The following is a 21,014-nucleotide window of genomic DNA, read 5'->3' as shown; positions in this document are numbered from 1 at the left end:
CATAAGGGTGGGGGTTCAATTTTTGATAAAAGGGCGTCTGTCTAAAAAGTGTGAAGGAAATATAAATGGAGGGGGTTTGACCCCCTGACAAACGTTCGAAATTTGTAGCTGCTACAACTGATCATCACTATTTAATTCACTAGAATCTGTTTGTTTGTCTGTGTCTGCCTCTTCTCTCAGAGACTAGTGTAGTAGTAGCTCGTTCACGTAGTGATTCCGTTGTCCCACTGGCCTACAAAACTTAGATTGCATGGCGATCGGAGTGTTATCGTCAGAGCACTAGCATAGTAGGGGAAGCATGTTCCTCAAACTTGGTGGGTGGATGCATCTTTAGTACAACAAGTCACACATACAATATTTTCTCAATTCGAATTTTATCCTTTCTGGGTATGACTGATTTTGTTACCGTAAAATTTGTGTCAATTCCCGATATCACATAATAGTACCGTACACTATAAATGCACCACATTTTGTAGGCTCCAATTGCTGATTACATAAATGAGAACAACTGGTAACCAGCGGCACTGTGCAGTACCGGTCTGTTATTCAATTGCGTTGTGTGTGGGTTATGTGTATTTTATGTGTAAAATGCCTATGCGGCGCGGTGATCCACCCAAAAACAAAATCATCGATAGATCCCTGGTACTAGGTGCATCTTGACCCCAGCATAAGTTTGTATTGGTTAGTGGGTCAAGGTCACCTGAGGTCATCCAGGGTCATCTGAGGTCAAATTTGCAAAAACTGTTGTAGGGGCATGAAACCGTGGGTACAGTCAACATTTGGAGTCAAATTTCGGGAAGGTCATCCGGGGTCACCCAGGGGTCATCTGAGGTCAAATTACTAAAAACTCGTATGGGCATGAAACTTGGTGGGTACAGTCAACATTTAAAGTCAAATTTTGGGAAGATACTAAAATTGTCGTATGGGCATGAAACTAGGTGGGTACAGTCAACATTTGGAGTCAAATTTTGGGAAGGTCATTTTGAGGTCATCCGGGGTCACCTGAGGTCAAATTACTAAAACTGTCGTATGGACATGAAACTTGGTGGGTACAGTCAACATTTGGAATCAACATTTTGGGAAGGTCATTTTGGGGTCACCCAGGGGTCATCTGAGGTCATATTACTAAAAAACTGTTGTATGAACATGAAACTGGATACAGTCAACATTTGGAGCCAAATTTTGTGGGGTCGCATGTTCCTCGAACTTGGTGGGTGCATCTTGACCCCAGGCAGAACAAGTTTGTATTGGTTAGTGGTTCAAGGTCACCTGAGGTCATCCAGGGTCATCTGAGGTCAAATTAGCAAAAACTGTCATATGGGCATGAAACTTGGTGGGTACAGTCAACATTTGGAGTCAAATTTTTGGAAGGTCATTTCAGGGTCAACCGGTGTCACCCAGGGGTCATCTGAGGTAAAATTGCTAAAAATGTCGTATGGGCATTGGTGGGCACGGCCAACATTTGGAGCCTAATTTTGTAGGGTCGCACAGAACAAGTTTGTATTGGATAGTGGGTCACGGTCACCAGAGGTCATCCAGGGGTCATCTGAAGTCAAATTAGCAAAAACTGTCGTATGGGCATGAAACTTGGTGGGTACAGTCAACATTTAGAACCAAATTTTTGGAAGGTACTTTGGCGGCATGCAGGGGTCACCTGAGGTCAAATTACTAAAACTGTCGTATGGGCATGAAACTTGGTGGGTACAGTCAACATTTGAAGTCAAATTTTTAGAAGGTCATTTCGGGGTCATCTGAGGTCACCATTTAGAGCAAAATTTTTGGGAGGTCATTTCGGGCCGTCTGAGGTCAATTTAGATGAATTCTAATAGTTGCCAAGGCTTTCTATAGTTGTTGAAAGCTTCAAATACAAAAAAAAGGGGATTTTAAAATTTTGCAGAACAAATTATTCTTGCTGGTTCAGTAGTAATTTGCACAATAATGAATTATTTTCAGATTTTGCAACTAATAGTAATGCGGCAAAAAATAATAATGCGGAGGAGGAAGATTGACCACCGTGATCGAGTTTCAAGGACCGTATTGAATATTTGTGGGGAATTTTTTCAAACTGAAGGTTTAAAAAATTGACCGACCTACCAACCTGTTGCGCATTCGACTCCAAGAACAATTGCTTTCCCACAAAAAAAGCGTAGAGCCACAGCGCCATTGGTGCTCTTGTTTCTCCCAGGGTGTAGGAGACTTGTATTTACTGGTGTGCACTCGTATGGGATATTTCAAGAAGATCTTTCTTGGGAGGTTGAAAATATTATTGGCCTTAATTCAAGAACTGCAAGTATTAATGTGATTATTGGTTTCCAGGCTTTGAGTTTTGAGGAGTGTGAGTGCTATCACACTACTCCGCACTTCTTAAATGATCTTTATAAGGAGTGCGATTTAAAGCACTCCTTAATCTTTAAACTTACATCACATTTAAGTGTAATGACACTCCTCATTCACAAAATAGCACTCCTCACAAGTTTGAGGAGTGCTATTTATCACACTGCTCAATTTTTTAAACTTTTTTTAAAAACCCTGGGTATCTTGACTCATTACCTATAAGATAACTGTATGTACATGTATTAATATTAAGAAGTACATAGCATTAAACTTGATTAGATTTTATGATTGACAAATCCAAAAATACTCACTAGTTTTAGACTTTTGCCATCTTGGCTGATGGCTTCTTCAGAATGACCATTGGGATCCACTTTCTTTTTTAGCAATTTTTTAGTTAAAAGGATGAAACTGGAAAAATATGGCTCCTGCCATCTCACACGCCCTAATTAATAGACTTCCTTCTTGTCTTGTTTTCTGTATACTTGTAGTCCTAATGATGGTTTTATGGCGCATTTAATTTAATTTAGTCTTCTTGCACGTTTCCTCGTTTGAAACACTGATTTTTTTCTCCCAGGGTGTAGGAGACTTGTATTTACTGGTGTGCACTCTAAAGAATTTTTATGTTTTTATGTTTATTTAGTAAATCATAAATTTGGACATTGGTAAACTTAAATAGACTGGTTTCTTTCAGTTTGAAGGGGTTTTTACTATGCAAATCAGCTAATTGACATGGTACTATTTTTAGAATATTTTGCTATCTACTGCTGATAGCAATGACAAAAATTCTAATTTCATAATTTCCCATTTTAATCTCTCTAAATAAGAGCAAGCAAACATGAAGATAAGCAAATTGCAAAAGCAAATGAGGAGAAAATACATGGCCAGTGGTGTAGCATCATAAGGGTGGGGTGGGGGTGGGGTGGTTGCAGGGGTGTGTGTGTGTGGGGGGTGAAAGGGCATCATGTCCCCTGTCAATCGATTTAAAATTTTGAAAATCCCTGAGGAAAATTGCAGAAAAGGTGCTTGGGTGCCCCTAGGGCCTGGTGATTCTCCCTCCCTCCCTCCCCCATAGTGGTCTGTACCACCCCCCCCCCCACCACCCCAGGATATCTCATGCTACACCACTGTACATGGCTAGTAACTATATAACATAAGCCCCGGGAGTAGAGCCTGGGTACAGTGATGAAAATTAGCTTGCCTAAAACATGTTAAAATGGTCAGTGTAATTTTTAAGCTTACCAACATTGTGTTCAATGCAGGTTCCATTCAGCCTATCACAGCCTTCTAAATGCATGCTCGAACCATGGTGGGAATGATTTTCTTAAGCTTTTGCAGTTCTATATGATAGAGAATGACAGCAGTGCCAAATTTGGAAGTCTCGCGATGCACAGTGATGCATGATCATGCATCGTCTTACAATGCTATGTTAGTGATCTGACTGATCCGAGTATGCATTTCCACTGATTTAGGCCTTATTTGTACAAAAATCTTACCTTTATACTCCTTCAATAGTCAAAAATCTGCAGGTAGTTTGCTAAACAAGCTAGAAACCACTTAATTGATATGCTACACAGTCATTTGTAGCTTCGCTTTGAAGGATTTTATCGATAACAATTTAAAACTCGAAGGAAAACAATGTGACCGAGGTCAAAAGGTCAAAATTGTACAGGGTGCACACCAGTAAATAGCTCCCATTGACTTTCTGTACAAACAGGGCCCAGGAAAACCGTCATTTTCTTGACTCCAGAGCGACTCAGTTCTTCAAAACTTACCCTTTCTGCAAGTCGAAGGTCAGATGAAGTCATCTATTGTAGAAATTATATCTGAGTCCAGCATTTTTTCCAGAAAAATGCCGACTAGATCACCTTATAGCCCATACAGCGTACGCCACCTTACAAATAGCTTGGTGTTTCTGAAATGTAACACATTTTGAAAGTTTAGCCAAATTGTAATAAAAAGTCAGATCCTGCTCATTTTTCACAGACAATCTATTTCCCAGGCCTAAATGAGGATTAAATATGAATCAGGGCCTAATAGTTGGGTTTTAAGCCTTTTCTAATGTATTTAATTTAGTCTTCTTGCACGTTTCCTCGTTTGAAACACTGATTTTTTTCTCCCAGGGTGTAGGAGACTTGTATTTACTGGTGTGCACTCGTATGGGATATTTCAAGAAGATCTTTCTTGGGAGGTTGAAAATATTATTGGCCTTAATTCAAGAACTGCAAGTATTAATGTGATTATTGGTTTCCAGGCTTTGAGTTTTGAGGAGTGTGAGTGCTATCACACTACTCCGCACTTCTTAAATGATCATTATAAGGAGTGCGATTTAAAGCACTCCTTAATCTGTAAACTTACATCACATTTAAGTGTAATGACACTCCTCATTCACAAAATAGCACTCCTCACAAGTTTGAGGAGTGCTATTTATCACACTGCTCAATTTTTTAAAACTTTTTTTAAAAACCCTGGGTATCTTGACTCATTACCTATAAGATCACTGTATGTATTAATATTAACTCTCTTCACGCGCGTGTAGACTGCAGACGACAAGTTTTTAAAAAATTAAAAAATTTCAGAAATGTACATTTTCATGACCATATTTGGAATTAGCATGAAAAATCCATTAAAATGAGTACAAACAAGCCTGGTATTGATTCAGTAGTTCTTAAGATAGCTCTTGATATTTTGAGAAAATATTTCAAAACTTTAAACTTTTTCCATTGAAGCGCATGGCTAGCACGCAGAGCATTAAGAAGTACATAGCAGTTTTTTAATTAAAAGGATGAAACTGGAAAAATATGGCTCCTGCCATCCCACTACAGCCCTGCCATCCCACACACTCTAATTAATAGACTTCCTTCTTGTCTTGTTTTCTGTAATGACACTCCTCATTCACAAAATAGCACTCCTCACAAGTTTGAGGAGTGCTATTTATCACACTGCTCAATTTTTTAAAACTTTTTTTAAAAACCCTGGGTATCTTGACTCATTACCTATAAGATCACTGTATGTATTAATATTAACTCTCTTCACGCGCGTGTAGACTGCAGACGACAAGTTTTTAAAAAATTAAAAAATTTCAGAAATGTACATTTTCATGACCATATTTGGAATTAGCATGAAAAATCCATTAAAATGAGTACAAACAAGCCTGGTATTGATTCAGTAGTTCTTAAGATAGCTCTTGATATTTTGAGAAAATATTTCAAAACTTTAAACTTTTTCCATTGAAGCGCATGGCTAGCACGCAGAGCATTAAGAAGTACATAGCAGTTTTTTAATTAAAAGGATGAAACTGGAAAAATATGGCTCCTGCCATCCCACTACAGCCCTGCCATCCCACACACTCTAATTAATAGACTTCCTTCTTGTCTTGTTTTCTGTATACCTGTAGTCCTAATGATGGTTTTATGGCGCAGCTTGCATTGTTTGAAGCTATGGGATGTCAGCTGGATACAAGCAACCAACAATTCAAACAACACAGACTTGAACAACTGTCATATGATATGAAAGGTAAATCACTTGGCATTATCTATAATTGTATATTCACTGTTCTATGTCAAAACTTGTTACCTCCTGCTTATTCCTGGCAGGCTGCTCTGCTTAAAGCCTTACCGTAATGTACGATTTCCGTCAAATTTTAATTTTGTTATTCTATATTTAACATGTTGAAATAATATTAGTAATAACTGCCGGGAAGGGTTGCTGTCCATTTTAAGTTTAAATAACAAGGTAAAGTGAAAGAAACCCCACTGGTTATTTTGGCCATTTAACATGCAGTTCTATGGGAGGACATATTATCATAATTTTTAAAATTATGATAATATGTCAAAATTTGGCCAATTCCATTTAGGTGCAAGTTGGGACATGTGTAAACATTACAAATATGCAAAAAAATCAGGTTTGAAAAAAATGAACCAATTATTATAAGTATTATTATGGTATTATAAGATCGTACATTATGGCTTTAATCCAGACTGCATGGAAATTTCTAGCATAAATTTGCTGGATGAACTACTAAATATGACTTAAATTAAGCAGACAGAAAAAATACATCACTCTAGCAGTGTGTAACTTGGTGCGCAACACAAGTTATACAAAGTTTTGCAAATACAGAAAACAGACCAGAAGAATATTTTAAACTGAAAAGGGATCTCAAGTGATCTGGTATAAGATAAATTTAAAGGGGGTAACCCTATTGGTTTTGAATATGGATTGTCTTTAAAATTACACATAATATCAAATATTGTCCCCTTTATGCAGCTTTGTGAAAAAAACGAGAGCATTTTCTGCGTAAATGTGAATAAATAGCAAAATTTCCAACCCAATATTTGGTATGCTTGAATTGCATTCTGGGAAGGCAAGCAATAACATGTGCCGTATACTCCCGTTCGTCATGTGCCATGCGTCTGTGGTTGCACTGAACCAAGCTCCACTGTACTAGGTACACATATATTCCAATACTACGGTGACATTTCCCCACAACCAGTCTTTTCGTGTTCGTCTGTATATCGTTCATGATGATTTTTGTATATAAATTATGGCATAATGGCAATAGAGCTCAAAGCAAAACAGAAATGCCCCGACGACAATGCTGGAAATGTCCGTATTGAACGGAAAATTTAGATTTTTAAAAACTCTTTTTCGTACCGATTCAGAAAAAAAAGAAACCAAATATATTTCCCATTTCAAATGAATGTAAATAATTTTGGGTTTAAAAAATGGAGCAGAAAATGGTACAAAAATACGATGCTCTAACCAACTGCGCCACGCAGGCAGCTTCTAATTTCGGAAGGAAATTTGAAAGCTTTATATAGTAACATCGTCGATCTGAAGTCTCTTCAGCAGTTATTGCGGTTCGCTCTTTTCATACAATGTGAATGACGCGAAACCAAACTAGCTGTTGAGGAGACTATAATTATCTACGATAAGCCTGTCCAGAATTCCAGAAATTGGTAGCCAGCAAGGGAGGTATATTGGCATGAATTCTCCGATTTCTCCGGAAATACATCGACTTGGAGCGTCAAATTTCAGAATAGGAATAAGAAAAATACGATCTATTTTGTGATACCAAAAACTCATTAACAATGACAAAAATCGGGGGGATGATCGGGTTACGGACCTTTAAAGGAAAGATTAAAAACTCAGAACTTATATATATCTGCTGTATCAGCTGGAGGAGCTCTAGACTGAAAATCTTGAGTGTGCTGCATGGTACGATTTTCACTTGTTTCAATGTTTTTTCTGTCGTCTACCAGATTGCTTAAGCACCTTTTCTTTGAAAAAAATATACAAAATCTACAAATTACCCTACGTTCAACAAAGGCTATAAATGCATTTGAAGAGGTTTGATTTACTGAGCTACTGTAACTAAACCATTTCCTATTTATTCTGCCTCCGCAGGAGGTAGTTTGCTTTGAAATTGACACCTAAAATGCCGCACATTGCGCGGCATGTAGGCCGATTGTACAAATTTATATTCTGACAAGTACTCTAATTTCCGCCCAATATTGAGAGCACAATATATACCCCCACCTCTCTGCGCCATACATAAATTCGCCTATCGCCATTTCCGAATGTTCAAAAAGGTAATCACGCTTCCTCAGCATGTGCAATAAATTAGCATTAAAATTAATCTTATTCTATAGGGATTCTAGAAACACATAGCACGTGGCGCCAATGGCGTGGGTCTATCAAGTTAATGAATTATGCATTAGAATATTTTCAAACTCATAGGTTGTATAATTGAAGACCAAATTAAAATTTAAGACTAGCTTGCGTATGCCGTCCTGTAAACCAGACCAAAAATGCCATACTGCGCAGGTCAGCAACCAATCATGGCGCGCCTTTGTCATGACGTCAGACGCAAACTAGTCTTTTTTTAATTCGGTCTTTAATTACAGGGTGTAGCCTCAGCGATCAGCAGCTTTATCGTAGAAGACAAGTTGGAAAACCGTTCTACTGTGGCAATGGGAATACACATCAAACAAGGTTTAATTTCATGATTACATGAAACCTGATTATCAATGCAAAAACTTTGGCTGAAGAAGTTGAAGCTGACGTTCATGGCGACACTTTGGATGTGATAATTTGACATCATGGATTGTTTTGTGCAAAATTGAGGTATTTTTGTGCCATGGCGAGTCAGCAGACCGACTGGCATGCATGCTAGGCTCGACTAGGCCACAATCATGATCATGATGCATTTGAACTGCAATGTATGGTATGATACGCCTAGCCGCGCCTATAGCCGGCTTCATTGCTGTTCAAATACATGTACTAAAGTATTGCAATTTTATTGCGTTGATATAATTCGAATAATTCGTTTTAAAGTATTTGCTTCCCCAATTCCCATGCGTGGTTGGTCATGTATCAGTTTTTATGTTCTACTGAGTACTGTTGCAATATTTTTGCATGCATACCCATGACCGTTTCAAGACTTTGACTGAGAAATTTGCTTTTTGTTTGTTAAGATAAAAATAAAAATAAAATGCAAGAATCATACTTCTTACAAACAAGGTGTTGATATTGGCCCTTTCTATGCAAGACAAAGCACAAATGAAGGAAACAAAACAAAACAATAATGTTTTTGATTTTTTATTCAATTACACATACAAAAGAGTATTGGCCTATAAAAAAGACCCCCCTAAATATAATAATATTAATATTATTTTAGTCCTGAATACAAAATATAATAAACAAACATAAAAAAATCTGATACGAAAATGTGTTACTCTGAAACATTACAATCGTAATTTTCAGTCAAAAATCCACGAGAAATGACTCTTGATACAACTTGGGCATATATGCATTTAAAAAACAGAAACGGCTGCCTGCATCTGGAACTCTTCATATCTGAAAGTTTGAAGGTCTTATTTCATACATCAGAATTATCTGCAAGATTGCAAGATGGCTTTAGGTGACTCTGGCCCTATTGGCTAATGCACAAATTTAGATTTTCTTTCTATTTAAATAATATGTTAAAGCTATATGCCCTGTAGATTACATTAGGTTCTTGAGATATGGCCTGTCAAAATGGTGCGAACCCAAAACAAAAAATTGGCAACAACTTTCGTTTTATTTTCTATATTTTTGACAAGTCCAGTTGCCAGATGATTTTCTAATTACATGCATGAATTATGCAAAGTAAAGATTTCAGATACAATTAAAAGAGCTATAGTAGGCCTACTGAGGCATGGTACATGGGTAGAACACACACTGTAGACCTACTACAAAATTACGGTTGCGTTTTGGCAAATTTCAATTTGCATAATTAATTAGGGCCACTTATTAGAAAAGTTGATTAGGGCCATAATTAATTATGCAAATGGAAATTTGCATGGAAAAAGGCATCCATGGGTTTTATATCTTATTTTGTAGCCGATCTGAACATTTTACTTTGTACAATTCTTGCATATGTAGGCCCTAATTAGAAAATAAGGCCTACCTGACAACATTGCATAACAAAAATAAAAGAAATTTGTTGCCAACTTCTTGGTTTCGCGCCATTTTGACAGGCCATATATTTTGGTAACCGAATATCCGATTAAAATAAAATTTTCAGTCTTGTAATCAGGAGAGAATGGACTCACATATTTCAATCAGACAAAAATCTATATCCAATAGCGTTACCTTAAAGCTAGCATTATAAGTGTCTCCTTAACTAATAACAAAAGGTGCCCACTGGTATCTTGGAGGCATTGTCTTTTTTAAAGACATTTCTTGTCTTTTGTTACCAGGTAGTGGAGGTAAACTTCCAGTTGAATTGTTAGCTTCAGATCCTCAGATGAGTGCTGCTACCAACCAACAGACCATTTATAGATGTAGAAAGTGCAGGTATGTGGACTTTAGCTGTATGTACATGTAATCCCTATTCCAAATCAGTGGCATAGCCAGCATTTTTGGCCCCCACATGTATGTGGGGCTTATGTTATCATCCAGATGGTTGTTTGTTCCCTTGCCTGTTTGTTTCTTTCTTTGTATCTTTGTTTGTCCGGGCGGAAGCAAATTCATTAATCCACTCTGCAGCTCAAACGCCATGGCCGATCAACTTCATTATTATGTCTTCAGAATCTTGGCTCCTATACTTTGTACATAACCTTGCTGTCTGATAAATTTGTGTATCGGTCACCTGGAGCTACAGGGTTTTTTCATATCTGTAGCCTCTTCATAAGAGTGCATAGTTCATATACTTCATGTGTAAAAGTCTCTTTTGGTGTGATTTTTTCTTGTAAATGTGACAAGCCATTTCCCAAAATCGCATTTTTGACCAAAAATCACATTTTTGACCAAAAATCACATTTTTGACCAAAAATCACATTTTTTGACCATAGTAGACTTGTTAAGGGGTGAAAATAGGGTGAACGCTGCATTTTTGAGAACAAAGGTCCCACTTGGTATGGATGTTCCTTGGGGTAAGAGGAAAAGATTCATCCAAAGAGACACTCTGTATCTATGCATAAAACCCCCTAATTAGCATAAATTATGCTAATTAGACCCTAAAATATGGTATTCTCTACCTTTTTGACCATTTCACCTATAGACATGTGTAAACATTTGAAATGGGCTTAATTTAGGGTAGAGAAATTCATTTTTGGGATTGTTTTGGGAATCCGTAGCCATTTTGACTTTCTAAGCCAAGACGGCCGCTGTCCGCCAAAAGATTCATCCAAAGAGACACTCTGTATCTATGCATAAAACCCCCTAATTAGCATAAATTATGCTAATTAGACCCTAAAATATGGTATTCTCTACCTTTTTGACCATTTCACCTATAGACATGTGTAAACATTTGAAATTGGCTTAATTTAGGGTAAGAAATTCATTTTTGGGATTGTTTTGGGAATCCGTAGCCATTTTGACCCTCAAATCCAAGATGGCCGCTGTCCGCCATCTTTAAAATTGGCGTTTTTACAACTTTTGAACCATTTGAGCTACAAACTTAAGTGACATATCAATTTGTACTAATTTTGGCTGGGAAACTCACTTCTGGCACTGTTTATGTGATAGGAGGTAATTTGAAAAAGGTACAAGGGTTTTTAAATGTGAATTCTATGGTACCTGTCATTGTAGAAGGATGAACATCAAACTTAATTTTTAGCACCATTGGGGACACACTTTATAATGCATGTTTGGTTTTTTTAATTTTCAGTCCACTCTATTGATAGTAGCAAGCGTTATTTGATTTAAAATGACCAGTATGGATACATATGACTGGAATTCGTTTTAATTCTCCGTTGGTCAGAGATGAACCAATTAAGGATCCAGCATCATCTGTAAAATTATGTGGGCAACCTAAAAAAAATAGAAGCTTGTTACACAGAACTGCTGAAATATATATTGGATATCTGTGAGTATGACATTTGCCCAGCTTTGTACTAGTAGATGATATTCCTGGTTGTGGTGATGGTGCGAGCCCGAGCAGTGCAGTGCAGTAGTAGATAGAGCCAAGGAAAACTAAGCATACCGTATGACATAAAAAACTGCAGAAGCGCTGTCAAACAACAGAAGGTGAACCGGGCAAGCCAAGGAGAAAGGCTGAGAGGACTACATACCAACAGCATAGCTGAATGAGCTTCCTTCATTATATAATGCCCTAATCCGATCAATAGAAAGGACATCAAAGGTCGAGAGCAGGACATTCAACTCCATCAGTTCATCATCAGATCCCTCCTGATGAAGATGTGTGTTGTACACATCGAAATATTGAGGTAAATATCTCAATATATTTGTGTTGAATGACAGTTTAAATCTACTTTGCTTGTTAATCTACCAACCAAATGAGCATACACAGCGATATCAGGCGAATGAGCTCTGGTATGGTTTGTGAATCCCAAGGGACAACAACTGCAAATAAGGACTCTTCTGAAACAAGGTGCTTCTATTGATGGGAGTCTGGAGACAAGAAGAACTTTAGAAAATCTTCTTATTTGGCACAAGCAGGCAAGATTCTGTGAAGGGATATTCTTGATAAAAACAGATGTTTTCAGACTCTTTCTCAAATTCCTCAGAAGCAGACTTTGTTGTTCCAACATTGAAATCTTTCCTACATATGCTGTTAGATTGAACTTGCATCGATGTCGCTATACGTCCTGCTTCTTCACAGAAGATTGTGTTATCACTGGCACAAACCAGTATGTACACCTCCGTATGCAAAAAATCATCGAATCCCAGAGTGTGCCACGTCATCTGCGTCAACGACAGGCTCCATTATATCTTATAATGGTTATGAAGGTGCGTATGAAAACGGTTATAAAGGAGAATCTTGATGACATGCTGGCAGAACGAAGACTTAAACCAGAAGTCTGCTTCGGGATGGGAAAGGATTGACCCCACTCTTTCAAGGGTTGACGAGCGGCAAGTCAGGAGCAAGGCCTGTAGCAGTAGTTTGCCTCAACTCAACATATTGGGTACATCAGAATGAACAGCTGTGCCTGATACTTGGTGCACATATCTATATTCCTGAAGATGTGAGATGCACTAAGGAAGGACTATTTATTCATAGGTGTGGTTCCCCCACTGCCCTCCAACCTGTCACCTAAAACTTACCACAACATCTTTTAAAGTGTGCATGGCCTCAAACAAGACAAGGTACGTAACTTCAGTAATGTCTGTATCTGAAAACTTCCACTGTAAGCGCTTTGCAAGTGTGTACAGTAGCTGATCAGCTACCACAACGAGTGTCTGTCCTGGATTGAGGTACTCATACAGTGAAGCATATTGTAATAGGACTGTTTGCTGACTCTGTCAGCAGTGGGAGAATAGAGGGCTTTGAAATGAATAAGGGGGGACCTGGATGAACGCTCTGCGTGGTAGGGAGCCCAAGAACCCCAGTCGTCACTGGTCAGCTGCGTTTCCAAGTGATCATTTACATAATTCAACCACTGATAGCCATCTTGGAGGACCTGCTGCAGTGATCTGGATGCAGGTATTGGATGACTGTTAATGTCAAGCAGTGATGGAACATGAAACATGTCATCCTTAGGCAAAGATACATCCACTGGGATTGATCGCAGTCTTTTGGTACATGCTGATGCCAGTCCATCGGCTTAAACCATCGGGTAGTTTAAGCCAATGATAACACAAGATCTGACATCGATGCAAGGGCCATCTAACAACATAATAGTAAAGATCTCAATGTTGGAACAAGAGAGTCTGCTTCTGAGGTATTTGAGAAAGAGCCTGAAAACATCTGCTTGACTGAGATCTTCATGAAACACCAGATCCCAACAACCAGATGACCTTTGTACTTCCTTGATGTCAGGGATCAAATTGACCATATCCTGTCGAAGAGGAATTTACCCGTGATCAAAGGAGTGCCAGATGATCAGGTTCAAGTTTCTTGAAACCTTAGGCTTTTATAATTTTGGCAGTGTGGGTTTCACAAACTATATCTGCCTTTCTATAAAGGTATGCAATGTGGGATTCATAAACCGTGCCACAGCTCATTCACCTTGTTTTCACCGGGCTGTTTCGGTGTGTACTCCTCTCAGCCTTTATCAGCTTTGTCTGACCCACCTTCTGTTGGTTGACAGCGCCTCTGCAATAGCTCTAATACTACACTACTCGCACCACCGCCACAACCAAATACCATCTACTACTACAAAGCTTGGCAAATCGCCATACTCACTGAGATTTGAGATATTTTTCTGCCGTTTTGTGTAACAAGCTTCTATTTTTTTTAGTTCGGCCACATAATTTTACCGATGCGGGATCTGTGATTGGTTCATCTCTGACAAACTGACAAATAAAACACAAATTTCAGTCTATGTATCCATACTGATCATTTTAAATCAAATAACGCTTGTTGCTATCAATAGAATTATTTGAAAATAATAGTAAAATTGTGTAAAAATGTGCAGTAGAGAGTGTGTTCTCAAAGGTGCTTAAAATTAAGGTATACATATTCATAAGTAAGTTTGATGTTCATCGTTCTACCATATAGCCAAGGACAGGTACCTAGGAATTCACATTTAAAAGCCCTGGTACCCTTATCAAAATACCTCGTATCACATAAACAGTGACAGAAATGAGTTTTCCAACCCCAAATTAGTACAAATTGATATGTCACACAAGTTTGTAGCTCAAATGGTTCAAAAGTTGTAAAACGCCTATTTTAAAGATGGTGGCCAGCAGCCATCTTGAATTTGAGGGTCAAAATGGGCACGGATTCCCAAAACACCCCCAAAAATGAATTCCTCACCCTAAAGTAGACCAAATTCAACTATTTATAGTTTTTTTAGGTGAAATGGTCCAAAAGTTAGGAAATACCTTATTTTGGGTACTAATTAGCATAATTTATGCTAATTAGGGGGGTTTATGCATAGAGACAGAGTGTCTCTTTGGATGAATCTTTTTCTCTTGCCCCAAGGAACATCCATGCCAAGTGGGACCTTTGTTCTAAAAAATGCAGTGTTCAACCTCTTAGCAAGTCTACTACAATAATCACATTTTTACCAAAAATCACATTTTTTACCAAAAAATCACATTTTTTGACCAAAAATCACATTTTTGACCCAAAATCACATTTTTGACCCAAAATCACATTTTTGACCAAAAATCACATTTTTGACAAAAAATCACCTTAATTGACTAAAAATCATGTCAAAAATCATTTTTGACCAAGAGTCGCATTTTTGACCAAAAATCATGTTTTTTTTACTAAAAATCATGTTTTTGACCAAAAAAGATTCTGAAGACATAATAATGATAAAATTGACGGATAATTTAGCATGATACCTGAATTTATCAGTCTCGCTAGAGTTTTCAAATATCACGCTCGACTTCGTCTCGCATGATATTTGAAAACTCTAGCTCATTCGATAAATTCAGGTATCACACTCAATCCGTCCAATTTTATATCAAACTTCTACGGTGATAGTCTATGGTAGCCTCATGTGCTGTATACTTTTTGTGTCATGTTATTTGCATATTTATGAATATTAATGAGCTCATTTGCATATTTTGCCTTCATTTCCATTAATCCACTCTCCAGCTTAAACGCAATCACCGATCAACTTCATTATTATGTTTTCAGGGTTATTAGGAGTTAAGAAAACCTAATAATGATAATATTGGATGGCTTATTTCGCATGATACCATAACATATCGGATTCGTCATACAAATATCGAACTCGCCGTTGGCTCGTCCGATATTTTTATGACTCATCCGATATGTTATGGTATCATGCTCAGCCCTCCAATATTATATCAAACTTGATATTGTGATAGTATACTATATGGTGGCCTCATGTGGTGTATAGTTATGTGGGGGCCACCTTAATTACGAACCGCGTAATTCTAGTTTCAGAGGGGGAGGTATCTTTTAAGGGGGATGGTGGGGATTTGATGATTATTGTCTTAAATGGGCTAAAAAATACAAAAAAGCCTAAAGATCTTAAATATCAGGGCAACCAGCATCCCACAGAGAGGGCAATACTTCTCACATGGTGCAGCTGTCCCCTTGCCTTCTCCCCTTAACACCACTGTTCCAAATTAACACAGAATTAATTTTTTTAAACCAAACAAAATAAGAAAAAAAAAATTATGTTATAAGTTTCATGTGGCAACACAATATTTTGTTATTATTACTGTCAGAAGTAGTTCCTGCAAAATTGTATTAAAATCTGGAGAAACCTTAGATTACAGAAATTCATGGAATATTTGTATTGGTCATGGATACTCAACAAATTGGGATTAAAATAAGTCACATATTGATTAACTTAGTGCATTTAGCATGGTGATTTATCTCATGGTTTAAGCCCCTGTTGTCATATTACGGCCATCATGGAGGAGGTCCTGATTTGCCCTTCTACAACTCCATTTGCCCCTCATGCCCTGTGTATTTCAATTTCTACAACTGGAATGGGGGGTAGGAGTGCATAATAGGAATATACCAAACACTTTCTTTTCTTCCATATCTTTTCTTTTACAGAAGAGCAGTATTTCTAGATACCAGTATACTTAATCATGATGTTGGCAAGGGACAAGCAAGCTTCAGGTGGCACAAGCAGACAGTAGGCAAACCTTCATCCCCGTCTACAGGAGCTACTGGGACTCTCACATCCACATGTACTTCTATCTTCACAGAGCCAGTGGCATGGATGGAACCATTACTAATAGGAGAGACAAGTGGAAAGGTAAGTTGCCTGATTAACTGGACCAATGATGCTTGGTTCTGCCATCACTAGGATCCACAACATGCTCATCTATCAAGGCACCATTCTTTAACCCCAATACATTTGCCCATTCATTGAATGACCTTTGAAAATTTGGATACAAAAACTCATACTCTGAAACTTGAGGTCAAATTTTGCACTATGATTGTTTAATTGAGGTTATTGAACTATGTCATGGGGATGAGGCCATTAATTGTGGTCCATAGTGCATGTGTGTGTTGCTCATTGGGTTATTCCAGTTGAAATCCTTACACCCCTATGGAAGACACGCATGGCCTTAATCTCCCACAGGGGGTGTAGCTTTCAAATGGACTCACCCATTTAGGTAACCCCATTTGAAATTCACACTCTCTATGTAGAAGATTAAGGTCATGTCTTCCACAGGGGGTGTATGGATTTCAACTGGAATGGTCCATTGGGTGGAAGTTGTTTCACCTTTGGGTTGGCCTGGCAAATTTTGATCTGTTGTTCACTAAGTGCTATGTTTGCAATCCCCCTGTAATGTACTTAATATGATAAAACACTTTAACTGTTATTTGCTTTTAATACTCTTATACAAGTACAATCCATTATGGCAGTTTTCTCATCAATGGTTTGCAAGTTATTAAACAACAAGTTTATTAAAGTTATTAGTACTAGTAGCCCATTTTGTTTGACAGGACTGGTGTAATTTACAATGACACACATTGTTGTGTTCGGTCATAATGACTCCTTATGTAAGAAAAGATGAAGTTTTGAAAGTTGCATTTAAATAGTCCATTCCACTTTCAAACAATGCAGTAGGCCTGACGTATACACAGGAACTGAGAATGGAATGGACCAAAGTGCAACTTTCAAATTGCATATTTTCTAACGTAATGGGTCATGTGACCAAACGCAATGTGTGGCATTGTAAATTGGACCAGGTGTGTAAAACAAATAGGCTGCTGATAAATTTAACAATTTTTTTAATTTTGTAAAAAAAACTGTTTATTTTAAATAAAATCGGGAAGCACTTAGAACTTAAGAACCCTTTAGCTTCAATTCAAAATCACCTCAATTGTACTCAGTGGAGTGCATAATTATGTGACACAATCTGGTCCATGGAGGCCAAAACAGGCATTTTTGAAAATTGCGTTATAATCACTACCTTATACAAACAATGTGCTGTCATACTGAAAACACCAAATATTGGTACTAAAGTTACGAAGTTTTGGGATATCTATTTGCTTATGTATTTTATTGCTTTTTGTAACTCCATCTTTGCCTTTATCCCAATTTCAAATTGGTTGCATTTGGCCTCCATGGACCAGATCGTGTCACATATAATCTAAAAATAGCATTGCATCTAACCTGTTTACTTGTTATAAAGCAGTAGAGTTTATTTCTTTCTGATATATTCTTACAGCTTCTGTGTCCAAAATGTGATGCAAGACTGGGTTCTTTCAACTGGGCAGGTAAGCTTTTTTATTTTATAATAAATGAAAGTCAGTTTCAACTTTTGCCAATCTGCTACACATACATTGCCTTTTAACTCAAATTTGTGCAAGGTAAATTAAAATACACATGAAACATATTTTGCTATGGATTGCTTGATACCCAGAATTCCCCTCCTCCTAGCAATTCTAACTGTCATGATTCAAAATTGATCAGGATGGATACAAGTGTATAATTTACAAATTCAATAATGCCAAACTATAAACTTAAATAATGGTGGTACAAGCAACAGTATATTGCAATTTGTCACCACCAACAATGTTCAAGTTAGTTTGACATCATTGAGCTTGTAAAGATAAGCGCAATATGTTATTCTTTGTTTTGTTTCCATTTTTAGCTCATTGTGTTAGCACAATGAACTCTAGGCATGATCCATTTTTCTGTATGTTTTTTTCTTTCTCTTGCTACATCGTTTGAGCAATGGATCTGGTAATTTGAGGTGGCGATCTTTGCATGATGGTTCATGATTGTTACTTATTTAGCTAAAAAATTGGACGGAAAGTATCATTTTTGGAGCATTTTCTTACAAAAAGTTTTACCTAGTTTCATGGAATAGTCTCCTATGCAGACTGTTTGTGGTGCTTTTCATATTACAAACACTGTACAAACTCCTTGATCGTGCGAATTTGTAAAAGAGATAGTTGAACTTTACTGTTTCAGTGCGGCTACAATGTCTGCTTTTCAGTGTTGCTTTTAGCACCAATTGGGCTTGTGCAGTCTATAGGCCCTTACTTCTGTGCACAAGCCATGAGCAAATAGTGTCTCAAATTCTCCCAAATCAGAACTAATTGGGCTACCAAATTGTTGGTTGGCAACCCTGACTATGAACAAACATCTCACTCATTTACACTTTATATCACACATCTTGACCCAATTAGTTATGTAAACATTTACTCAAGGACACAGGTGAAATGTCCTTTTGACTGGCACTGGCCTAGTATATCAGTATATGGGACCATGACAACCCCTCTCTGACATTACAAAACAGACAAACAGAAAGTCTGAACAGGGAAGTGCTGGGGTAAACACTAGGCTAGAGGCTTTTCCCTGTTCTGAAGATTGAAGGGAGCACTTGTTTGAAATATGAAGTCAGGAAAATTAGATGTGTGTGCAAAATTTTATTTATTTATTTATTTCATTTACCATGAAAGTGTTGTAGTTTTTAAGTTTCAAGTTTTTATTTGGAAATTGCTTTTACATCAGTGGCACTCATCTATCCGATGGTGCATCCAAGACATTAAATATACTTGTGAACAAAACTGTATTAAACAAAATAAAATCAAAGGATACTCGACAAGCAAAAGGTACAAATAAATAAATGCCTTGAATAAATAAATATCTTGAGAACCATAAGTATATTTTCAAAATGCTGATTTGTGCTTGATCACAGCACTATGGTGATTTTGAGGTTTGAGAATACTGAAATGTGTTTTTTCAAAGTTGGCAGCCCTGTATACATAGTTATACATGGCTATACATAGCTATATATAGCTATACATGGCTATGACATGGTTACATATGGCTATACATGGCCATACATAGCTATCCATGGCTATACATAGCTATGCATGGCTATACATAGCTATGCATGGCTATACATAGCTATGCATGGCTATACATAGCTATGCATGGCTATACATAGCTATGCATGACTATACATAACTATGCATGGCTATACATAGCTATGCATGCCATTTACCATGAAAGTGTTGTAGTTTTTAAGTTTCAAGTTTTTATTTGGAAATTGCTTTTACATCAGTGGCACTCATCTATCCGATGGTGCATCCAAGACATTAAATATACAAACAAAACTGTATTAAACAAAATCAAATCAAAGGATACTCGACAAGCAAAAGGTACAAATAAATAAATGCCTTGAATAAATAAATATCTTGAGAACCGTAAGTATATTTTCAAAATGCTGATTTGTGCTTGATCACAGCACTATGGTGATTTTGAGAATACTGAAAAGTTGGCAGCCCTGTATACATAGCTATACATGGCTATACATGGCCATGACATGGTTACATATGGCTATACATGGCCATACATAGCTATCCATGGCTATACATAGCTATCCATGGCTATACATAGCTATCCATGGCTATACATAGCTATGCATGGCTATACATAGCTATGCATGGCTATACATAGCTATGCATGGCTATACATAACTATGCATGGCTTTACTATGCATGGCTATACATAGCTATGCATGGCTATACATAGCTATGCATGGCTATACATAGCTATGCATGGCTATACATAGCTATGCATGGCTATACATATCTATGTATGGCTATACATAGCTACGCATGGTATTCCTGACCATAACCCATAACAAATGAGCTACAGCACCAGTGGTGCTCTTGTATTTATATATATTTGTATGTTTGCATTATTTCAGGCCAGCAGTGTTCCTGTGGAGCATGGATAACACCTGCCATCCAAATTCATGAGAACAGAGTGGACAAGTCAGTACATAGGATGCCACCTCAGCTCCCAAGATGATAGAGGTGTTTTTTCAATGAAAAACATTGTCATTTTGGTGCAACTGCTGAATGTTGGTCAGTGCCTGGGTACATATAGAATTTGTTTTAGAAAAAAACCCAAAACATTGCTGAATACAGCAGTTGCCATGGTAATTGATGATGTGCATCACCCGAACGAAGCAGCATGACTCGGGAGAAATTATTGCTGTCATTGAGAAATACACATTCATTTAACTTTTACGGATACAAGTCTTCCAAGCACTTCAGATTGATCATATCTGAAAGCTCCTTTATGTACACCTGGGTGAGGTGGTGTGAAACAAATGAAAGAAGAAAATGGACTCAAAAACATGAAACTATATCTGGCTTTAAAATAATATTGGCAGCAACCTGCATGTATCACCATTGTCTAAATAGTGCTGGAATGTAACAAGTGATGTTTGTCCAAAATAGTGGAATGTGTTTGTGTCTACCTTACCTTATTTTGGTAATATTTGCCATATTCACTATCTGTCATTATTTGGACTTCTGCTGT

General features: G+C 37.5%; 1 protein-coding gene across 3 annotated transcripts in view; it reads left to right on the top strand.

Moving 5' to 3' along the window:
* LOC140137829 (dual specificity protein phosphatase 12-like) overlaps positions 1-21,014 on the top strand; it is a 37,794-nt gene extending 16,780 nt beyond the window's left edge. For 2 of the 3 annotated variants that reach the window (XM_072159621.1, XM_072159619.1), the window contains exons 4-8: positions 5,729-5,847; positions 10,074-10,170; positions 16,268-16,472; positions 17,899-17,947; positions 20,395-21,014. In XM_072159621.1, the coding sequence (XP_072015722.1) occupies positions 5,729-5,847; positions 10,074-10,170; positions 16,268-16,472; positions 17,899-17,947; positions 20,395-20,498 (574 nt within the window). In that variant the 3' untranslated portion in view covers positions 20,499-21,014. The remainder of the gene's footprint in view (positions 1-5,728; positions 5,848-10,073; positions 10,171-16,267; positions 16,473-17,898; positions 17,948-20,394) is intronic. The other variant, XM_072159620.1, reaches the window with a different exon arrangement.

This window comes from Amphiura filiformis, chromosome 17, assembly GCF_039555335.1.
Source record: "Amphiura filiformis chromosome 17, Afil_fr2py, whole genome shotgun sequence".
NCBI lineage: Eukaryota > Metazoa > Echinodermata > Ophiuroidea > Amphilepidida > Amphiuridae > Amphiura > Amphiura filiformis.
This window is presented reverse-complemented; position numbering and strand designations above follow the sequence as displayed.